At 47.2% G+C, this 19,585-nt stretch overlaps 1 protein-coding gene across 7 annotated transcripts in view; it reads right to left on the reverse strand.

Moving 5' to 3' along the window:
- Window positions 1–4,633: 4,633 nt before the first annotated feature.
- KDM2A (lysine demethylase 2A) overlaps window positions 4,634–19,585 on the reverse strand; it is a 121,975-nt gene continuing 107,023 nt past the window's right edge. For 6 of the 7 annotated variants that reach the window (XM_077115577.1, XM_077115580.1, XM_077115576.1 and 3 more), the window contains 9 exons: window positions 18,938–19,021; window positions 16,135–16,404; window positions 15,487–15,618; window positions 14,085–14,174; window positions 11,425–12,140; window positions 9,419–9,582; window positions 8,730–8,888; window positions 7,941–8,156; window positions 4,634–7,474 (listed from right to left, as the gene is read on the reverse strand). In XM_077115577.1, the coding sequence (XP_076971692.1) occupies window positions 7,293–7,474; window positions 7,941–8,156; window positions 8,730–8,888; window positions 9,419–9,582; window positions 11,425–12,140; window positions 14,085–14,174; window positions 15,487–15,618; window positions 16,135–16,404; window positions 18,938–19,021 (2,013 nt within the window). In that variant the 3' untranslated portion in view covers window positions 4,634–7,292. Of the gene's footprint in view, window positions 7,475–7,940; window positions 8,157–8,729; window positions 8,889–9,418; window positions 9,583–10,278; window positions 10,388–11,424; window positions 12,141–14,084; window positions 14,175–15,486; window positions 15,619–16,134; window positions 16,405–18,937; window positions 19,022–19,585 lie in introns of those variants that run through there. The other variant, XM_077115581.1, reaches the window with a different exon arrangement.

Genomic DNA, 19,585 nt, shown 5'->3' on the forward strand with positions numbered 1-19,585 from the left:
AAAACAAGGTTATGTATTGACTGACAAAAAGGTGACCAGAGCTTGCAGGAACTTGTACTTCTCTTAGGGGCAAGGGTTCGGTATTCATTGCAACTACTGTGAATAATGAGAATAATTACAGCAATAATGCGAATTGGCTGTACCTCCAATTAATCTGGCAAGAGCTTTAATGCAAGGTGGAGGCACCCAGGAGAAGGCCGCCCGCTGGCCATTCAGGGCCAAGGGAAGGTCTTGCATGTGACAGTGTCTGCATGTGCCCGTGAATGGGCACAGGGTGGAGAGGGCATGTGCGGTTCTCTCCTGCCCGGGCCTGGCCTCACCATCTGTCTTGGTACCCAGCTTTGAAGATGGCAGAGTCTTCTCTGGCCTCACCAGGGGTACACTGGGCAGATCTGGAGAAACTCCTGCCTGACAGCGACAGCCACCTCTCATGCATTCCTCATTCCTTTGACAATATTTGTTGAGTGCCTACTACCTAGAGAGAGCCAGACGGTGAGCTTACAAACTATGCATAATGATAATAACCGTTGGGTTCTCACTCTATTCAAGAGCCTAGATGATCTCACTTAATGCTGGAAACATTCCTATGGGACAGGTGACAAGTTGTTACACAAGCAGGAGCCTCCCTAGATGGGACAATGAGGGAAACCTCTGAGGAGGGGCGTTTTTGCTAGAACCAGAAGGATGAGAGAGAAAGTAGCTTTGCCCGAGGAAGGGAAAAAACTTCCCCCAGCACGTGGAACAGCCCGTGCGGATACCCTGAGGGAGGGAAGGGCCGGGGTGATCCAGGAGGCTTGCCTTCCCCCTCCCCGCCCTGCTCAAAGGCTTTCAGCTGCCTCGGGGTCCACAGGCGCCAGCCCGACACCCTGGAGGAGCGCCCCGCCTTGGAGCCTTCCGGAAGGTCGCGCAGCCCCGCCCCCACCCCTCCCCCCGCTCTTCCTCCACCTCCCCTTTGGCCTCCCAGCCTCTGCCAGCGCGGCTCCGGCCCCGCCCCCACCTCGGCAGCGCCCCGCCCCCCGGCGCTGGCTGGAGCTGCCCCAGCGCGCATGCGCTCGGGCGCTCTTGGTCAGCCTGGTCCGGAGGCCACTTTGTGCGCCGCGCGCCGGCTTGTCCCTTGAAGTCCCCAACCCGACTGTGAGTGTCCGAGTCACGGTCTCGTAGCCCCCTTCCCCCTCTTCGGGCCTGTGCTCTGGCCGCTCTGTTGGGGGGCGGGGGTGGTGGTGGCAGGGGGAAAGACCTGGGGTCGCATCTCAGTGTCACCTTTCACTGTCCCCGCTAGGGACCCTGGGCAGGTTACTCTGAGCCTTACCTTTCTCATCTGTACAAGGAACGCATTCAGCCAGACCTCAGTGGATGGTTTTGAGGATTAATGTGCGTGAAGTAGCTGCTAGGCAGAGGGGGAGCCCCAATGAGTGCTGCATGTCCAACTGTCCTGTCTTCCCCTAGGGGTCCTCCATGGTCTCCTCTCCTTTCATTTCTCTTCCCCCCTCTTTTTTCTCTGCCTTTCCTTGCTGGGTCTTTCAGGATATTTTTCTCTGTGACTCTCTGTGTCTCTGTTTCCAGTCATCCGTCTGGCCATGCTAAGAACTCTCATGGCACGTCTAGGAGTGGGGTAGGGCAGCGGGATCTCCCTGCCCCCTGGGCCTCTCTGGAATTGGTGGTGACAGCAGAGGGGAAAGCCAGGTGCTCTTAGACCTCCCTCGCACCTGCTCTGTTTCCTGCCCACATGTGGGTGTCATTGTTGAGCTTTCTTTCCTTCCGGATCTGGACTCTGAGCGCACCCTGGAGAGGTGGTGGGAGGACAGGTGTCCCCATCTGGCAGGTGCCAGGTCTTCTTCACTGCTGCTCTCCAGCTCACCACGCTACTGGCTTGGTACAGAGTTCCGTGGGGGGGACTGGTGTTGCCTCTCCCCACAGGATCAGCTACATCATTTACCGAGCCCGGTGCAAAGTGAAAATGTGAGGGCCTTATGTTCAACAAGTAGTAAGTATTTCATGATGACAGCTGCAGAGCATTAAAGGAAACTGAACAGCCGAGCTTCAAACTGGACACCGGGCCCTGTGTGTCCGCACGGCTTGGAGGGTCTGTGTTGTCTTCTCCTTCCCACCCCCCTTCCTTACATTCAATAAAATCCTCGTCCTTCCACTCCTGGCTAAGGTGGCCCTGATCTTAGGGAGCTTAAGGGCCACGGGGAAGGCATGTGGGGCAGGGACCCGGCCTGGGGTGCTTGGTAGAACAGGGGCGAGCTGGCATGAAGGAGTAGTCCTGCAGTCACAGGTGTACAATTCACTTATTTCCCAGCTCTGCCACTGACCCTGAGACTGTCACTTCGTCCCGTCTTGGTTTGTCATCTAAGGAATGAAGACACCTACCTTGCAGGGGTGGGGGTGTGAGCATGAAATGGTGTCGTGTGAATGCAGAGGCTGGGTGGTGGGTTGAGAAGGCAGATCCTGGAGCCAGTTTCTGGGTTTATTAGCTAAGTCGTTCTGGGCAAATTGTTTGATGTCCGAAGCTCAGTTTCTCATCTGTAAAACGGAGTAGTAATAGCGGGTTGTTGTGAGTATAAAGTAAGTTTTTACATGTGGACACACAGTAAGGCCCATCGAGATGTTAGCTGCCACTATATTGTTGTTGCCTATGAGAGATACAGAAACGCCAGGCTGATTCCTTTCTGTTGGAGGGGAAAGGGGAAAGGCTTCTGGAGGAAGAGGTATTTGAAGGAGGGCTAGATATTCACAGGTTGTGTTGAGGCAGCAGAGAGAGGCCAGAGAGGGATTCAGTTTGAGCCCTGTTAGAAGCACCTACTACGTACAGATCATGGTGCTTCCCATTTTACAGATGCCAGGGGCAGGATGAACTTACTCAGGACCCCAGAAGGTTACTGAGGAATTTTGTGTGTGCCCTTGGAAGGACAATTCATAGCTGAATGTAGGTTACATCAAAGCAGGAAGACGGCCATAGATTAAAAGAGAGAGGCTTGCAGCATTGGCACAAGAAAGGAAAAAGACATTATGAGGTAGTAAAAAAGGTGAGTTTGGAAAACTGAGATTGACCTCTGGGTGTCTGGGTTGCTGGGAACCCCCATTCAGCAATGTTTTTGGAGCATCTGATATGTGCCAAGCACTGTGCCCGCTGCTCCGTCTGGCATGGTGAGCCATACAGAACAATCTTTGTTCTCGTGGAGCTTTCAGGCTAGTTGGGGAGACTGACTTGAAAGGAACAGTTGGACACTAGGTGAACATCTGATCCAATCCTGAGCAGGGTAGAAGATGACTTCCCAGGGGAAGTGACATGTAAGCTGAGGAAAATGGAGCAAGCAAAGGGACGAGCATGTTCTAAGCCCTAAGAGATGGGTGGCATTAGAAAGTTAGCTCTGGGTGGAGAGCAGTGGGAGTGGGCAAATGGTGAGTGGTGAAGCAGCACCACATTCCAGAACACATTTAGACTTAGAATAGAGATGAATGTACTGAAGTGTTTTCAACAGGAGAGAATAGAACTGTATCTTTTAAGAGACATGTTCTGGCTACCAATATGGAGGACAGCAGGTTGGACTGGAGCTATGCAGGTACCACCCCCAGCCCTATTGGAAACCTCCCAGGTGGGATGTCAGACCTCTTGAGATAGCTGTGACCAGGGTGAAGCAGATTTCTGGCAGCATCTAAGGCACATGTTTAAAGGCTAGACACCTACCTGACTGGAGATAAAGCTTGTACTCGACATGCCATGTGATAAGATACAGGTGAGAAAAATGCTGACAGGCACATCAGTTTGGCCCTCAACCTGCTCAGTGACCTTGGGCCTGTTCTATACCTTTGCTGGATGGAGACTGGCCTTGGGTAGTGATTCTCCTGGAATAGCCATGGCAGTGGGGATGGACGATTCAAAATCTCCAAGCCCATTCTCAAGGGTACCTTCCAGCTCTCTTCTATGACTTAGCAGGACTACTCTAATCACTGCCTGTTGGTGCTGGTTCAGATAACAAAGTTTTCATTGGATAGCCATTAAAAACTTTGATGAAGTAAATTTTGTAATGTTTTTAGAAGTGCTACCATTTGACTTTTTTGTTTTCCAGAAAAGGAAAGAGGTAGCACAGGCACCTAGCAGTTATGTTGCTTGTGCTCACAGGGGTTAAGACAGGCAAGTCCCAGCCTTGGTCACTAGCATGAGTCTGCAGTAACTGCTGACTCGCTCGCTCGCTTGTGCACACACACACCAAGGCAAAAGAGGTATTATTTTGTTTTTGTTTTTAAAGCATTTTTATTAAAAAAACAAAAACAAAACAAAAAACAAACCAAAATATCCCCCATTGAAGGCTATTTGTTTTTTGTCTTTAAAATATTTTCTTACACAAATATCTCCCGTTCCATGTCAGAGGAAGATGTCCTTGCTCTTTCTAAAACCAACAGTGAAGAACTTTTAGGAAACAGTCCAACTAGTTTCCCTCCTTCCCTGGCCCCAAATCCCCAATGTGTCAACTGAGATAGCTTAAAATTTATCCCCTTAATGCTTACATTTAATTTAAAAACTCTTAGCACAACATTGGAGACTGAATCTAAATCAGCAACAAAAAATATATACTTACAGTATATCTTCAAAAAAAAAAAAAAACAAAAAAAAAACACAACCAAACCCTTTAAACATAGTGACTTTAGGAGTTTTATTTATGGAGCAGTTATTTTTTTTAATCACCAAGTGATTTTATATTATATATATATAAATTTTCTTCCTTTCCTTTGTGGTTTTTCGCCCCGGTGCTTGGAAAGATGGAGGCAGGGTGTCTGGTCCTGCGGTCTGAAGAGGGCAGGCTCTCCTGGCAAGGCCGTATTTAAGAGCAGATTGCAGGAAATGCGATGGACTCCCCGGGTTCCTCTGTCTCCAGAGACTTCTTTCCTCCACCTGGACCAACCCTTACCTCTAAAAACCATTTTCTCCTCACAGTCTCAAAGAAAAGTAAAACCCAGCAGCAGCTTCGGTCCATCTGCTGCCACCCTGGGCTCCCTTTTCTGCTGACCAACTTACGTGCACGGTAAAAATGCTTGTTTTTCCAAACCAGAAACAAACAAAACCAAACCCAAAACAAACTATCAGCTTGGAAATTTCTGTGGATGAAATGTCCCAAAGTCAGAGGCACTCTCCCGGCACAATCCCTGCTCTGAAGGGGTCTCTCCACCTCCCCTTTTATAAAAAGCCCCCCCACCCAAAAAAAGTAATCTTTTCAGTATTTTCCACAGGAGCAACCAAAAAAAGGCAGGAAGCTTCCAATTATAGGTCACTGACAATAGTATTAATAAGGTTTTTGCTCAATACCCAGGGTTCTTTACAGAGAAGTTCCCCTAACTGAGGCACTCTGGAATAAGTCACTGGCATTTCCTCGAAGTTTCAGCCCCAGATTGCTAGGGCCTGGAGACCACTAGAAGGGGCAAAGGGTCAAGGGAGCAGACTGCTGCTTTTAAGATGCAGCCAAGACAATCAGTAGATTGGGAGAAACGCACAATACCACCTCTACCAGGAACCACTTTTCTCTTAGGAGGCTGGCTGGTCAATGCCAGGTCAAAGCCGGACTAGGTGGCGAAGAGGGAGTCCCCTCTGCCTCTATTGCTTTGGAAGTGGCAAGGGTACAGTTGGCATCTCTCCTCTGAGTTGGCTCACAATTCAGACCCCTGATGCCTGGGCTCCTTCCCCTCCCCCCAGCAGGGTTTCAGGGAGGAGGAAAGCCTGAGACTGGACTACAGGAAAGGGGCCAGGAATAGTTGGGGCTGAAGAACGAGAAGGCGGGGGTAGGGGGGGAGGGCAAGGTTGTGCTATCAATATCCTTACAGATGGGGAGCAGAGTGCAAATTTGCGTCTCATTTATAAGCTCTTGCCACAGGCTGCTGCCATGAGCATCTCCTCACACACTTAAATAGTAACCCAAAAGAAATTCCGACCTTTCTTTCCTTTTTTTTTTTTAAAGTGCAAAAAGCTCTCTGCTGCCCTAGAGAGAGGATCTTTGGACAGGCCGTTCAATGCAAAGAAAAGGGGGCAGCTGACGGGGCTCCACACAGGGCGGTGGTATGGGAGACTCGATGCTCCCTTCCCTACCTCCCTCCACACACACGCACGCACGCATGCACTCACGCACGCACATAATACACACAACCACACATACAGAGGCACATGCACACCCCCTTCCATGGCTGCAGGCAGAGGGCAGGTGACTGGCTTCTAAGCAGGACCCCACCCAAAGCTGCCAAATCAGTGAGCTACTGGGGCTAAACCCAAGGCCTGGGTTCTGGGGGGCTCTGCTATACCAGGCCTGGCACCTGGGTGGGAGGCAGATGGGGACTTGGCCTAGTTTTCTGCTCCCCCACCCCCTCTGGGGGAGATAGGCTGCTCCCTCTGAGAACATGCATCCTGGGAAAGCCCTATTCAGGAAGGAATAAGGATATATGGAAAAGGGCAGTGGGAGGCCAAACAGGGAGGGAGAACAGGGAGATGGTGCCCATCTCAGAATCTGCCTGGGAAGCAAAAAAAACCAACAACGGGGTGTCCCTGGGGTGGGCAGTTCCAGCTCCTCTGAAGAGCCTCAACCCCAATAAGTGCAACAAGGACCTCATAGAGACTAGCAGGAAAGTTTGGGGAGGGATAGGATGGGATGGGGTAGGGTGGGGAAACACCATTATTTGAGCTACCACAAGCGCAGGACAGTATCAAGCTAAGGGGAGTGGAGAGGAGGGCGAGCACAGACTTGGACAAAAGGTTTTGGACATTTTAACAGCACCAGTGTGATTTGCATGGGTCTGGCGTCCCTGGGGCTGCTGGCCCCTCCTGCATAAGCCGGGAGAGTGTGACGGAGAGACACGCACTGGACACCACAAGAACCTGGCCACAGAGACAGGGCTGCTTTCTTCCCTGGGAGTTTGCTCAAAACCAGGCACTGTTGGGGACCATGGATTGGGAGGAGGGGCGCAGGGCCCAGTGCAGATGAAGGTTGCACAAACACCCCCAAACTGAAAGCCTGGCCTCCTGGCAGGCGAGCAAGTGGGTGAGCAAGCGAGCAGGCACCTTGACAGCACACAGCCTGTGCTTTTCCCTCAGATCAATTTGCCACTCCCTTTTCCTTAGGAGGGAGAGGAGCCTGGGGTCCACCACCCTCTCTGCCCTGCCTGCAGGGAAAGGGCTCAAGGGACAGGAGAGCGGAGAGGGAGTGTGACGCTGGCCTTGGAGCCTGTGCAGGGTCGGGGAGAGAGGCTCTCCTCGGTGGGGAGTTGGGGGAAGATCGGCTTCCTGTTCAGTCTGGGCCGGGTGTGTCTTAGCTGATCTTCTGTATCAGCTTCTCATCAGACAGGCAGTAGAGGCTGTTGATGGACAAGTCTGAGATGAAGTGCTCACAGGCTTTCCGAGTGATCTGCTTGCATCCTCGAAGGTCAATCAAGGTGACGTTGGCGATGCGCCGTAGGTAGATCAGGGTCTGGTCTGTCAATTTATTGCAACCTGTAGGGAAGGAACCCCAAAGACAATGCTCACCTCCACATCCACATCAGGACTCCTCTGCCATGCAATCCCCTAGCCCTTTAGTGTTACTTATCTCCCTCAAAATGCTAAACAGCCCTCTTTGTCCCATAACTACCTGGTTCAGAGAGACCAGAAGAGCCACCAACACTTTGCAGGCCTCCTGTGGCCACACTCCCAGGACCATGTGATAGAAAGCACAAAGGCTTCAAGGCTGACCAGACAGCATCTGAATGGTGGCAATGCACTTTGGCATCTGACTTGCCTACTTGAGGCTTCAGTTACCCACATCAGTTAAAAGAGGGATAAAAACCCCATATCCTTGACCAGGCAGGGGTGAGGCAATGAGTTAACATGGTTCAATCAACAGACCCAAGTTCACTCTGGTCTCTTTGCCAAGCTCCAAGCAGGGTTGGGACCTCTAGAGGCCAAGGCCATGGCAGCATACCTGCCATATTGAGCTCTGTGAGGGAATAACGTGTGGAAGACCCGACAGCAGTGAGCAGATTGGAGGACTGATCTGTAAGGTGGCTGCAGTGACTAAGGTCGAGTCGAGATAGGAGGGGCATGTGGCGAATGATGAGGCGAAGCGTGGCATCTGTGATGTCAAGGCCTGCCAGCCGGAAGTCCGTCATGTTCCGGAGCTTGCTGCGATTGTCCTGACCTGCACAGGTGAGATAAGGAGCCTAGATCAGAAACTCTGGAATCCATCTCCAAAGTACCAGGCAGCTTCAGCTACTTCCTGGCTAAGCCCTTGAAGGGGTTAAAGAACTGCCCACACCCAGCCCTGCCTTCAGGGAATGAGCAATGTGTGGGGGCAGTTTCCAGGAAACCAGACAAGTTTTCTTTCTTCCCAGCTGCTAGATCATGCCTCACTTACACAGCAAAAGGGTATGTGTGGAATTCTCCTCCCTCATACCCCTACCCCCTTTTCTAGACCATCTTGCAAACAGCTTTTGACATCCCACCTCAAATCATGAGACCTTCCCAGATTCCTCAGGCTTATACTCTCTGGGCCCCAAATTCCACTGACCCACAAAACGGACTTACTCCTTCGTTTGTAGGTGATTATCTGCTTGTAAATAGTTAACCTGTACTTGTACAGAGCCCATCATTCTGTTCTCTTCTATTCTTCCAGAGCATCATTTCTGAGACTACCTTAGCTTCTGAGGAAGATGTCTGTCGAAAGATAAAGCTACCCCAAGACCAGTACAGAGAAGTCAGGCCCAGAGCATACCCGGTTTATCAGCTGGTGGAGTTAGCAAGTCTCGAATTTGAGGGTCCTTGATTCCTACTGCCCACCGAAGATCAAGGGTCCTGAGTAGGGGGCAGCTGGAGGTGCTGAGGGCAGAGACTGCAGACCAGGAACAGCCTGCTAGAAGGAGGTCTTTCAGCCCTGAAACAGTTGGAAACAGAGACATGCAATAACTTAATTCTATCTTCTAGCACTTTCAATTCCTCAATTACCAGGTGATCCTGAAGAAAGGTGAATGGATTCCCCCTGAATCTTCTAAGTAATCCAGCTCAAAGACTCCTACGATTTCCTATACTATATCTTATAGTCTTGGTGTTAAAACTAATCACTTAACTCCTACCAGAGCAATCCAAGTATGAATGACTTCCTATCTTTCTAAGACCTCAAAATGCTGAAGAAAAACAAGGGCTTACAAGAGCTGATCAAGGCACTCTCTGATTCAGGTTTTCTCCCCAGCAGCACAGAAGCCCATTCTCCACAATGTCTGGTGTGGGGACTGGCCTACCAGTCCAGGACAACGCCCTGGAGACTGGAAGTTAAGGTGACCCTGGGTAAATCTCTTGCTAAGGAGTAAGGTAGCAATGGCGAGTTGAAAACAACACTCCAAACAACACAGCCTTCCCTGCCTGCTTCTTCTGAGTCCCTAGAAGGACAACAGCAGGGCCACTCACCTGGCAGCCTGTTGACAAGCCACGTCAGTTGCTTTTTGGAGATGTTGGTCCAACTGAGGTCAAGGCCAACTGGTTGCCTCTTGATGATGCCACTAAGAGCCTGGGGTACAATAGCCTTACACCTACTCAAGTCAATTTTTGTCCAAAGTCTCTTGTCGCAGCACCTACGACAGAAGGAAGGAGAACTAGCTGTTGTTAACTTGATACTCCAGTCACAGACTTTTGGAGGCTTCTGGGAAAAGCAGAGCACCCCCTAGGCTCTTCTACAACACAAACACAGATTGTGCCCTGCCATTTTTTTTCCCTCAGAGAATAGGACTCCTGTTTAACTAGTCACTTTGCACCCATGTTAAGCAGGGTATAATTTGACCAGTTCAAGCTGAATGACCCCAGAGGATTGGAGAACACAATATAATTATTAGGATAAACAGAAAACAATATACTCTACCCCCTTTGTTTACCTAAAAATGGTACAGCTCCTGAGGAAGCTTGTACAAGGGAGTATTTAAAAATTTCTGGACTTCTTACTGCCTGAGGCTACTAGGCCTGCCTCTATCAGTTACTCCTAGCTGCCTAAGATGCAGGGTCCTATTCAGCATGTCCATAATTTACCCTGCCTTAGGATCTAGAAACAGAGCCCATTAAACTGTATCAGGCATAAAAAGGCTCTTTATTATCAGGCCTAGAAGACCTCTCCTACTCTGGGGTTACTGCCTAAGAACCATCTCTGTGTTTTCTGGCTAGTCAGACCAGAACTGAAAGAGAACGCCTTCCCACTGCAGTATACAAGTTCATATACCACAAACAGCACTGCACCAGGCAGGCTTCAGTTTGGTATTTTACTGTCCCTCCTTACCTCTCCCCCCAAGCTCGCTCTGGCTGGCAGGGGAAGGGAAGATGGCAGATAATGGGAGTCTTATGTGCTTGGGCTTGGAAACTAAGGGGTAGAGCCAGGCAGGTCCACTAGTTCTACAAAGAGAAATATTTCAGGTAGAGCAGATATTCAGATTTGGGAAAAAGCTCATGTTTGCTAAGAATATAGCCTTTATTGAAAGACTGCAAATTCACCAACTTCTCTGCCACAAACAAACTGCTTACAAGACAGCAGTGGTTCTCAAACTCTACTGTGTATCAGAATCACAGGAGAGCTTACCAGAAGAGAGTGCTGTGCCCCATGCCCGAGAGATTCTGGTTCAAGAAGTCTAAGTGGGCCCTGAGAATGGACATTTCTATCAAGTTCCCAGGTGGTGCCAGTGATCTGGGCAGAACCCTCTGAGAACTACTACAACATGGTATCACTTAGATATAAAGGATATAGCCTAGGCCTAGAAACTTAAGCTAAAGTCAACAATGCCCATGGAAATCTCTTAAACAAAATTACAATTTAGGGTCTCTGTTCAATTTGAGAAGAAACTCTCGTTAAGAAGGAAAACTAAGTCTCAGAAAGCTTCCAAAATTGGACCCTGCTGCTGGAGAAAGGAATTCTGATCCAGGTGTAGGGGATGAAAATTACAACTGGAAGATCATGAGCACCTTCAATTGGAAAACCATCTCCTCCTCTTATTAGATGGAAAGGCAACTGAAGAAAGGGGCTTAGCCATAGTTGTCCATATCATCAGCACCAGGAGAATAAATGAGAAACCGCAGGCTCTCTACAAATGCGTGATGAGTCCAGCTGACTTGGGGGAATATTTTTCAGCCCTTTACACTCGGAAGTTTTAACACAAACTGCACAATACATCCCCCAAATCAGTAAGCCACTCCCAATAGAGAGATGGGAAAGTTTTGAGCAGAGAAAGGAGGGAAAGGGCCAATTTCCTAATGACATCTCCAGGCACAATTAGCCACATTCTGAACAGGACCACTGCCTGGGAAACAGACCAGGGTTGATTTATTCTTTATAGGATCCGATAGACTTTCAATTGCCAAGGTGCATGCTGTTCTCTAACGGCAAACTTGCCATCTACTCCCATACCCCTCTTTCTGACCCTTGTATCCCTGCTCACCATTTATACCACGTCTTGCACACTCGCATACATTCACAAAGTTCTCTGCGGCTGAGGTAGCGGAAGACAGACATCCAGACCTCCCGCTGCATCCAGCTTTCGTCTCCATCCTGAGCCCAACTGCCCCGGCCATTCAGCCTGGCTGCACCCCCCTCCTCTGCACTGTCATCTTCCTCCTCCTCCTCCTCCTCCTCTTCCTCCTCCTCTCCCCCCAGACCCTCCTCATCCCCACGCTGGGGGATTCGGGCTGGGCAGTGCTGCACTAGCACACGGGGGGAATGACGAAGGTTGGCAGAGGAGGCCGTGATGGCCTGCAGCTTGGGTACAATGGATGTCCCGTGGAGCTCTTTGGTGGGCCTCTGTAGCGTGACAGTGAGGTACGATCCCCGGATCTTGGCTTTTTCAACTTCAGACAGCTCCTTTTTGCCGCTGGGATTGTTCTCCTTTTCCCGTACCATGGTGCGCTCGGTGGCCTGCAGCCGCAGCAACTGCCGCCGTTTGAAGCGCTCATCACGGCTGGCACTGTGGTGGTCGCTGGGGCCAGCCCCAGGGGATGACCGAGTCACCATACCCCGGGGGGAAACCGGGTCATGGATGAGCTGCAGCATGGAAGTGGGTGAGTGAGGCGGGGGTGTGAGGGGCTCGTCGCAGCTCCGCAGGGGCCGCAGGACTTTGGCTTGCACGGCTTCATCGTCACTCTCTTCCATTTTTCGCTTCTGCAAAACAGGCCCCAGAAAACAACATCAGGGCCTCCTTTTTTCAAAACCCTCAAAAGTAACAAGGGTGAGTGAGCCTTACTGTTGCTCTCAGGAGATGAGAGAGAAGATTGGTCGCTAGTTCTCTGGGAGGAGTAGGGGCACCTAGATACTAGGGGGTAGTTATTGCCTCAAAACCTGCAATTTAGACTCTCCTAAATCACTCCTGTGTCAGAGAAGGCTCATCACAGAATTAAACCCTCAAAATAGGTCACTGGGAAACCTACCTGTGCCAAGAAAAATTTGTGTCCAAGTATAGGATCTAAATTTGGGGCTGCTTAGTCCCATATCCCACCTTATTCGTCTTTGACTCAATATTTGAATCATAACTCCCTGAATAAAAATACTCTTTAAAGAGGTCACAACTCTACCCCTATGTAATTTGACAATGTTTAATCCTATCTCTAAATTGGCTCTATTAATAAAGAGATGCTCCTCTTTTCACAGTGAAGGTAGAAAAACTGCACACATGTACCAAGCAAACTAGGATGTTCAGCTTCTAACTTTTAGCTTCCCCAGTATAGTGTCTGCATGCTCCTCTACCAGGCTGCTTCTTCCAATCAGCACCCCGCCCTATCCCTAGAGACCCAGGGCATGCAGGAGATAAGGCAGGCATGCCTCTGTGAGAAAAGGCACAGCTACCAGAGGACAAGTGTTCAGGATTACAATGAGGAATTACATCCCAATTAAGGACCACAACTTCATCCTGAGACACTTTGCTCTCAGGAAACTTGTCTTTTCCTGAAGCCTTCCCTGGCTGGCTTTGTGGTGACAAAGTCCAACCAATGTGTTCCACGAGGAATCACATCAGTAGTTCAGATTTTCCATAAGGAGACATTTTATGTCCCTAAGTAACAGTCCTGATTTTCACATCCTTTTTTCCTTTCATTCTTTGAGATTATGTTGGGAGGAGAATGGCCACCTCAGTGACAGGCTTCTATACTGTATTAGAAGCTAATATAAATATACAGCTTCTGCTGCAGTAGGAAAGCAAACACCCATCCCCAGTCCTACCAAAAATAGCAAAAAAAAAATGTAAAAGCTACTGGTATAAGAACTTGCAATACGGAGAAATTTAGCCCTTGTCAACTGTAGAAAACCTTACCCTAAAAGGTATTTTAGACTGAAAACTCAACTACCACAGTTCACAAGAGGGAAAAAATAGAAAAGAGCTGGTAAAAATCTCTTATGCCCCCTTCCCCGTTCCTGTGCATGGCACCTGGTGGAGCCTTCCAGAGCTTGGATGACTGACACTAGGCCAGCCTGCCTCTCATATGTGCCCTTAGTGGGTCTTGCCTTGACAGGCCCCAAGTACCCAGTGACCTTCTTGCTTTTTAATATTACTGGTGACCACTGGGCCAGCAACTGTAGCTGGCTCTGGGCCAAGGTCATGGCACTGGTTCCCTCTGCGGGACGGGCTGCTTCTGAGACACATTTGGGTACTGGGCAGGGCTTTCTGCTGAGGCCACAAAGACCACAAAGGTAAAGACGACAAAAACGTGAACCTGCTGAACTGGAAACTCCAGTACACCACTGTTATTCACTAGCTGCCTCAGGCCACTACTTCCCTCCCCTCAAATTTCATTCCTCAGGAGCAATGAATTGCTTACCTCATTTCCCTCGGACAGCGCACCAACAGTCCCTCTCTTTCTAGGCCCTAGAGTGCCAAAGGACCACAGGGGTTTGACCATCCCAAGTAGAATAATATCCAATAATACAAAAACAAATTTTAAAAACAACTCAAAGAAAAAAAGTGAAAATAATTAACCAAAATAAAAAGATATTGGACAAGACAAAAAATAATCTGCCCAGGTCACACAGATGTCACAAAGGCAAACATACAGAAATCTCCTAGACATGGCACTTCCTTTCTTCTCCCAGTGCTGGTCTGGGTAGTTTCTTTACCTGGGTTTTCTCTGCGCTGTCCTCTTGGTAGCACTTCGGACACTCCCAACAATTTGGCAACTCCTCATTAAGCAAGCCCTCTCCATCCATCTATACGCAGACAAGGATGTTAAAAATATTTCTTGTTAAAATTAAGTTTTTAAAAAGAGCCTGCCTCTTAAGCCTCCTTTATTGACCATCTCTCAACATTTTGGTCCCCTAGGGGAGAAAAACTCAGAGCCATTCCAGTGTGTGCCAGCTGCACAGCCGCACAGGGGGACCCCAAATGCCACTAATACCTACTCCCAGCCAAGTATCACTGGGAAACTCTGTTACTTGATCAAAACTAGGCTCCCTGAGGAATCTCCCAAGAACCTGGTCACTTTGGGTTCTCATACCACTCTGTGAAAGGAACTGAACACAAAGCAATGGTGCTAGACCCAATGTTGGCAGTGGGGCCCAGTTGCTTATATTCTCAGTATTGTCAACTGTAAAATGGGGATAAATAACAATACCAACTTATGGAGTTGTAGTAAGAATCAAACGAATTATGTATTATTTAAAGTCTTTAGAACAGTGCCTGGCACAAAGTAAATGTTTTGTTTTAGCCATTATCCTCAACTGTAAAATGGGGATAATGTTCAATTTTATCAATTCTAAGATGCATATTTTCCAAATTTTAATTTTTCTGAAATCAGGATAAGTCTCACAATTAATGGTGTTTTATAATCACTGCTAGCCAGATGGCAGTTATGAGAGAGTTGAAGTTCTTTTCTGGGATGGCCAAAAAAAGCACCAGCATCAGTGTATTTTAATTGAAAGATACGTGAAGAAATATGGCAGACCCAATTTCATAGGGTTGTCTTAAAAATTAAACAAGGGAATCCATGGAAAGTAGTGGTTCTCTGCCCTGGGAAACTTTCAGAGAACACAAAGGCCCAGGACCCACGCCAGACCTGTTGAATCAACCTCTCAGGTTGAGGTCTGAACTTCCTTCTAATTTTTTTTTAGGCTCCTCGGGTGTGTATTAAGCCTGATACAGACAGCACACTCATTAAATGTTAGCTAATACCCTCACCTTCTCTCAGGAACAATGAAGTATGTAGCAAAGATGCCTAAAGGCGTGACGCATCCCAAAACAGACTAGGCTATTCCATGATGGCCTGGGGACTCCAAACAGACTCTCCAAACAGACTATGAACCAGATATATTTTGCTTACTCAGGATTTAGCACAGCTGCCTGACACAGTACACATCTGAATAAAGGGCTGATGTTAGACCACAACATAATCACAGGGTTGACTTCCCACAGTGGGGATGCTGACAACCTGTCCTGAAAGGCCCCAATCTTCTGTTACTCCACTCTGTAGGTGTAGATACTCTACCAGCTGAGACTTCAGAGGCCTCTTAGGCCTCTCCTCACCTGGAGGCAGCCAGGATGAACTATCTCATTGCAGATACAGCATTCCATGAGTTTCTTCTCAAAGTCCTGAGTCTCCTCATTCTGATCCACTTCCCCACATAGGGAACATGTGACTGAGTGAGGCAGTCGGGGCTACAAGAGGACAAAGACAGAAACCAAGAAGGGAGCAGACTTAGATCTTAATCTTTTCAGCTTCCCTTTAACTGAAGAAGGGAGAATTGGTTCTTGCAGTTCCTTAGCAGGGAGTCTAGAGTAGGGCCAAAGAGAGGTTTTTAGTAGGAAAAAATGATTGGGGAAGAAGATGGGGAGAATCAACTGCCTGGGAACTAGAGACTAGTTTATTTTCAACTGGTTTGTCCCTGGCCTGACAAGTTCTTTCTAATCCACTTAAAGAGGGGACAGAGGGCAGTGAGTAGCCCTTCAGATGCTGGTTGTCAATTATGTGAAAACTGAGTAAGGCTGAAGTTACATTAGATTATTCTTAGTACTAGATACCATCTTTCTGAACCCAGGGAGAAAAAGAACAAAATGAAGAAAGCTAAGAAAGACTTCCAAGTCTGAAGTCTCCATAACTCTATACTACATGTACTCCAGTCTCTTTCGCACCATCATCCCTCCCCCAAAGTCTTTACCCAGCAGATCACTCACTGCCAAGCACTGCCGGAGGACACAAGACTGCTTCATGCGTCCAGGCCCCCCAAACTTCTTCATGTCCCTGCAGTAATGGCAAACACCACATTCTCCTTGCACACAGGCTTTGCATTTCCGACATCGCACTCGTCTCCTCCGGGCTCCTGAAACAATGGGGGAGGCAGCAGCTGGCCTCACAGGTGTTAACCGTGGAGCTGGTTTCATAGTGTGAGGCTTTGTGATGGGGATGGTAGGAACCCGCACCTTTGGCCGGGTGGGGAATTTAAGCTGGAAAGAGAAAACAATAAGGTCAAATATATAAGGTAGCTTATTGGATTGGAGACAGTACAAGTCTATGTGATAGTATATCTAGTCTAGGAGTTGGCTAACTGCAGCTCATGGGCCAAATCTGGCCTGCCTTTTTTTTTTTTTTTAACTTTTTTTATTGTATAGTATAACAATTAAACAAAGCAAAAAAATAAAAAGACACTAGTTTTCAAAGCACTCTTCAAATGGTTACAGGTCACATCCCAGAGTTTGTCATGGGCTGTATCATACGATCCGCTCATATTTTTCCTTTTAGCTGCTCCAGAATATAGGAGGCTAGAGGGAAATTTTAAATATTTTTTTATCATCACAATCATCTTTTTTCCTTCTTTTTTTGTGAAAAATAACATATATACAAAAAAGCTATATATTTCAAAGTACAGCACCACAATTAGTTGTAGAACATATTTCAGACTTTGATAGGGGTTACAATTTCAGGTTTTTACTTGTAGCTGCTCTAAAATACAGGAGTCTATAAAAGAGATATCAATTTAATGATTCAGCATTCATATTCATTTGTTAAATCCTACCTTCTATGTATAACTCCACTGTCATCTTTGATCTTTCCATACCTCTCTTTAGGGTTGTGTAGGCTATGGCAATTCTAAATTTTTGATATTGGAAGGGCTGTCACTATAATATGGGGTAGGGAAATGGAACCATGATGTTCTAGAGAGGCTGGGCTAGGTTTCAGGACTTATCTGGACCAGAGACCCATATGGAGGTTGTAGGTTTCTGTAAAATTATTCTAGTGCATGGAACCTTGTATTGTGGAATCTTACATATTGCCCTAGGTGTTCTTTAGGATTGACTGGAATAGTCCTGGTTGGGGGTTGGCAGGTTATAATAGGTAGCAAGGTCTACCTGAAGCTTGCATAACAGCAACCTTCAGAGTAGCCTCTTAACTGAACTCTAACACTGATACTTCTTTAGTTACATTTCTTTCCCCCCTCTTGGTCAGGATAGAATTGTTAATCCCACAGTGCCAGGTCTGGATTCATCCCTGGGAGTTGTGTCCCACGTTGCCAGGGAGATTTCCACCCCTGGATGTCATGTCCAACATGGGGGGGGAGGGCAATGATTTCACTTGCAGAGTTGGGTTGGCCTGCCTGTTTTTATAAATATAATTTTATTGGAACACAGCTGTGCTTATTTGTTTATGGACTGCCTATGGCTGTTTTCATGCTATAGCCACAAAGGCAGAATTGAGAAGTTGCAACAGAGACTGTATGGCCTGCAAAATCTAAAATATTTACTATCTGGACCTTTACAGGAAAAGCTGCCAACTCCTGTCCTGGCCCTTTGGACTACTACTTCATTCTGTTGTATTACAAGATTCACCCCTTCCTGATACTTTCTGGTTGAGTGCCATCCACTGCAATCACTCCAAGGTCCCTCTCTTACTTCCTGGTACTGAACACTACTACTCAGAATATACTCCTAAACAAGACAGTAAATGACTTGAGGATGAGACTGGTCTTGTTCATCTCTTTAGTTATATGAACCCAAGCATAAACTTGGTAGATAGCAGATACTACAACAGCATTTAAATTTGGAATTAATCTCTCAGATATATATTTATAATTTTACCAATTTATTTATCCTATTGGTGATCTTTTCAAGGATAAGAACCACATTTTCTACTTTAATTTCCCACTGTGCCTTAAGTTCTTTCCCACACAAAATATTAAGAATCAGAAAGGACTGAATTGTTTTGAGACAGGTCTCAGGTGGCCAAGCTGAGGTCAGGTGGGACTCTTCTACCTGGTGGAAGGTGTTTCTTTAGAGACAACTTTCAGCCACACACCTTTATATTTTCCCTAAACACCCCGAAATGTAATGGCTTTATAAGTTTTAGCTGGGGAGCACCAAACAAGGGTCTAATTTATTTGCCAGACACATAGCAAGGATCAGAATGCTATCACTCACTTTTATTTCATAAAAAAACCTTGGCAGAGGACATATGGGAAAAAAAATAATAGAAGACCTAACTGAAGAGGCTTGAAAATTCATAAATGACAATGTTTTGGCTGATGAGTAATTATTCCTTTCTTTTCTTTTCAATTCCACACTATAAAGTCCAAATAAGGGGAATCTTGAAAGCATGGTCTCACTACAACAAAAACTCTGGCCTTATATTTTATATATATGCAATTATTTTAACTGGTTTTAAGTTATATCTACATGAAGATAGTTGAGTCACTGGGTCACAAGGATAGGAGAAGATCCATTCTGGAGAATAAATGGATCTTATCATCTGAATACGGATGGAGGCCTCTCACTATGACAATTAAGAGAGTTGTCTCCAATGATGGCCAAACACCCTGACTGAAGGAAGACTCTAAGCAGAACTGAGTAATGACTTTCTGTCAGTTTGTACTAATGCACCAAAAGCTGTCTGCTCTCTAGCTGTTCTTTCTCTTCCTGGAATGGTAATGATCAGCCAGCAAAAGGCATAAGCAGCCTGGAGATATCAAGCAAAATAGTTTCTTACCTTATCCCTTTTTGGCCACTGTACTATAGGTACTCCAGTAAGGGCTAACTTGGGATCGCTGTTCCCAAGTTCCTCCAGCAAAATCTACAGGGAGGATAGGACAGAAGAGAGAAAAGCAGTCTGTAAACAAAGAGCCAACCACCCCCAAGAACATCCAGACTTCACATCAGTCCCCCAAGTATCACGGGCTAGGACAGCTTGGCAATTGTCCATATTCTCCCCTCATATATAGCCTCATTGCAAAAACAAGTGAACTGGAGAAAAATGAGAAAATGCAGACTCACACAAGTGCAGTCAGTCCCGTGAAGACTCCAAAGTTATCTTTGCTCCCAATCCCTTACCTGTCTCCCAATCCCTTACCTGTATCCTCACTAAACTGTTAACACTTTGCACTAAAGCAACTAAGTACTGTGGCGACAAGTGCTACTTGTCACGTAGTTCCATATATGCCAGTACAACTATATTGCCCCTTCATTTTTCCATACCACTTATTTCAAATAGTAAGTAGTGCCCTTATTTTGCAGGAGAGCAAAGTGGCATAAAAATGATTTGCTAATAATGAATTATTGATATGAATAGTGGAGCCTTAACATCCTAATTCAACCCATGACTGTTCTTCTATGGAAGGTTACAGAAATCTCAACCTCA

The sequence above is a fragment of the Tamandua tetradactyla genome, chromosome 9, assembly GCF_023851605.1.
Source record: "Tamandua tetradactyla isolate mTamTet1 chromosome 9, mTamTet1.pri, whole genome shotgun sequence".
In the NCBI taxonomy this organism is placed as follows: domain Eukaryota; kingdom Metazoa; phylum Chordata; class Mammalia; order Pilosa; family Myrmecophagidae; genus Tamandua; species Tamandua tetradactyla.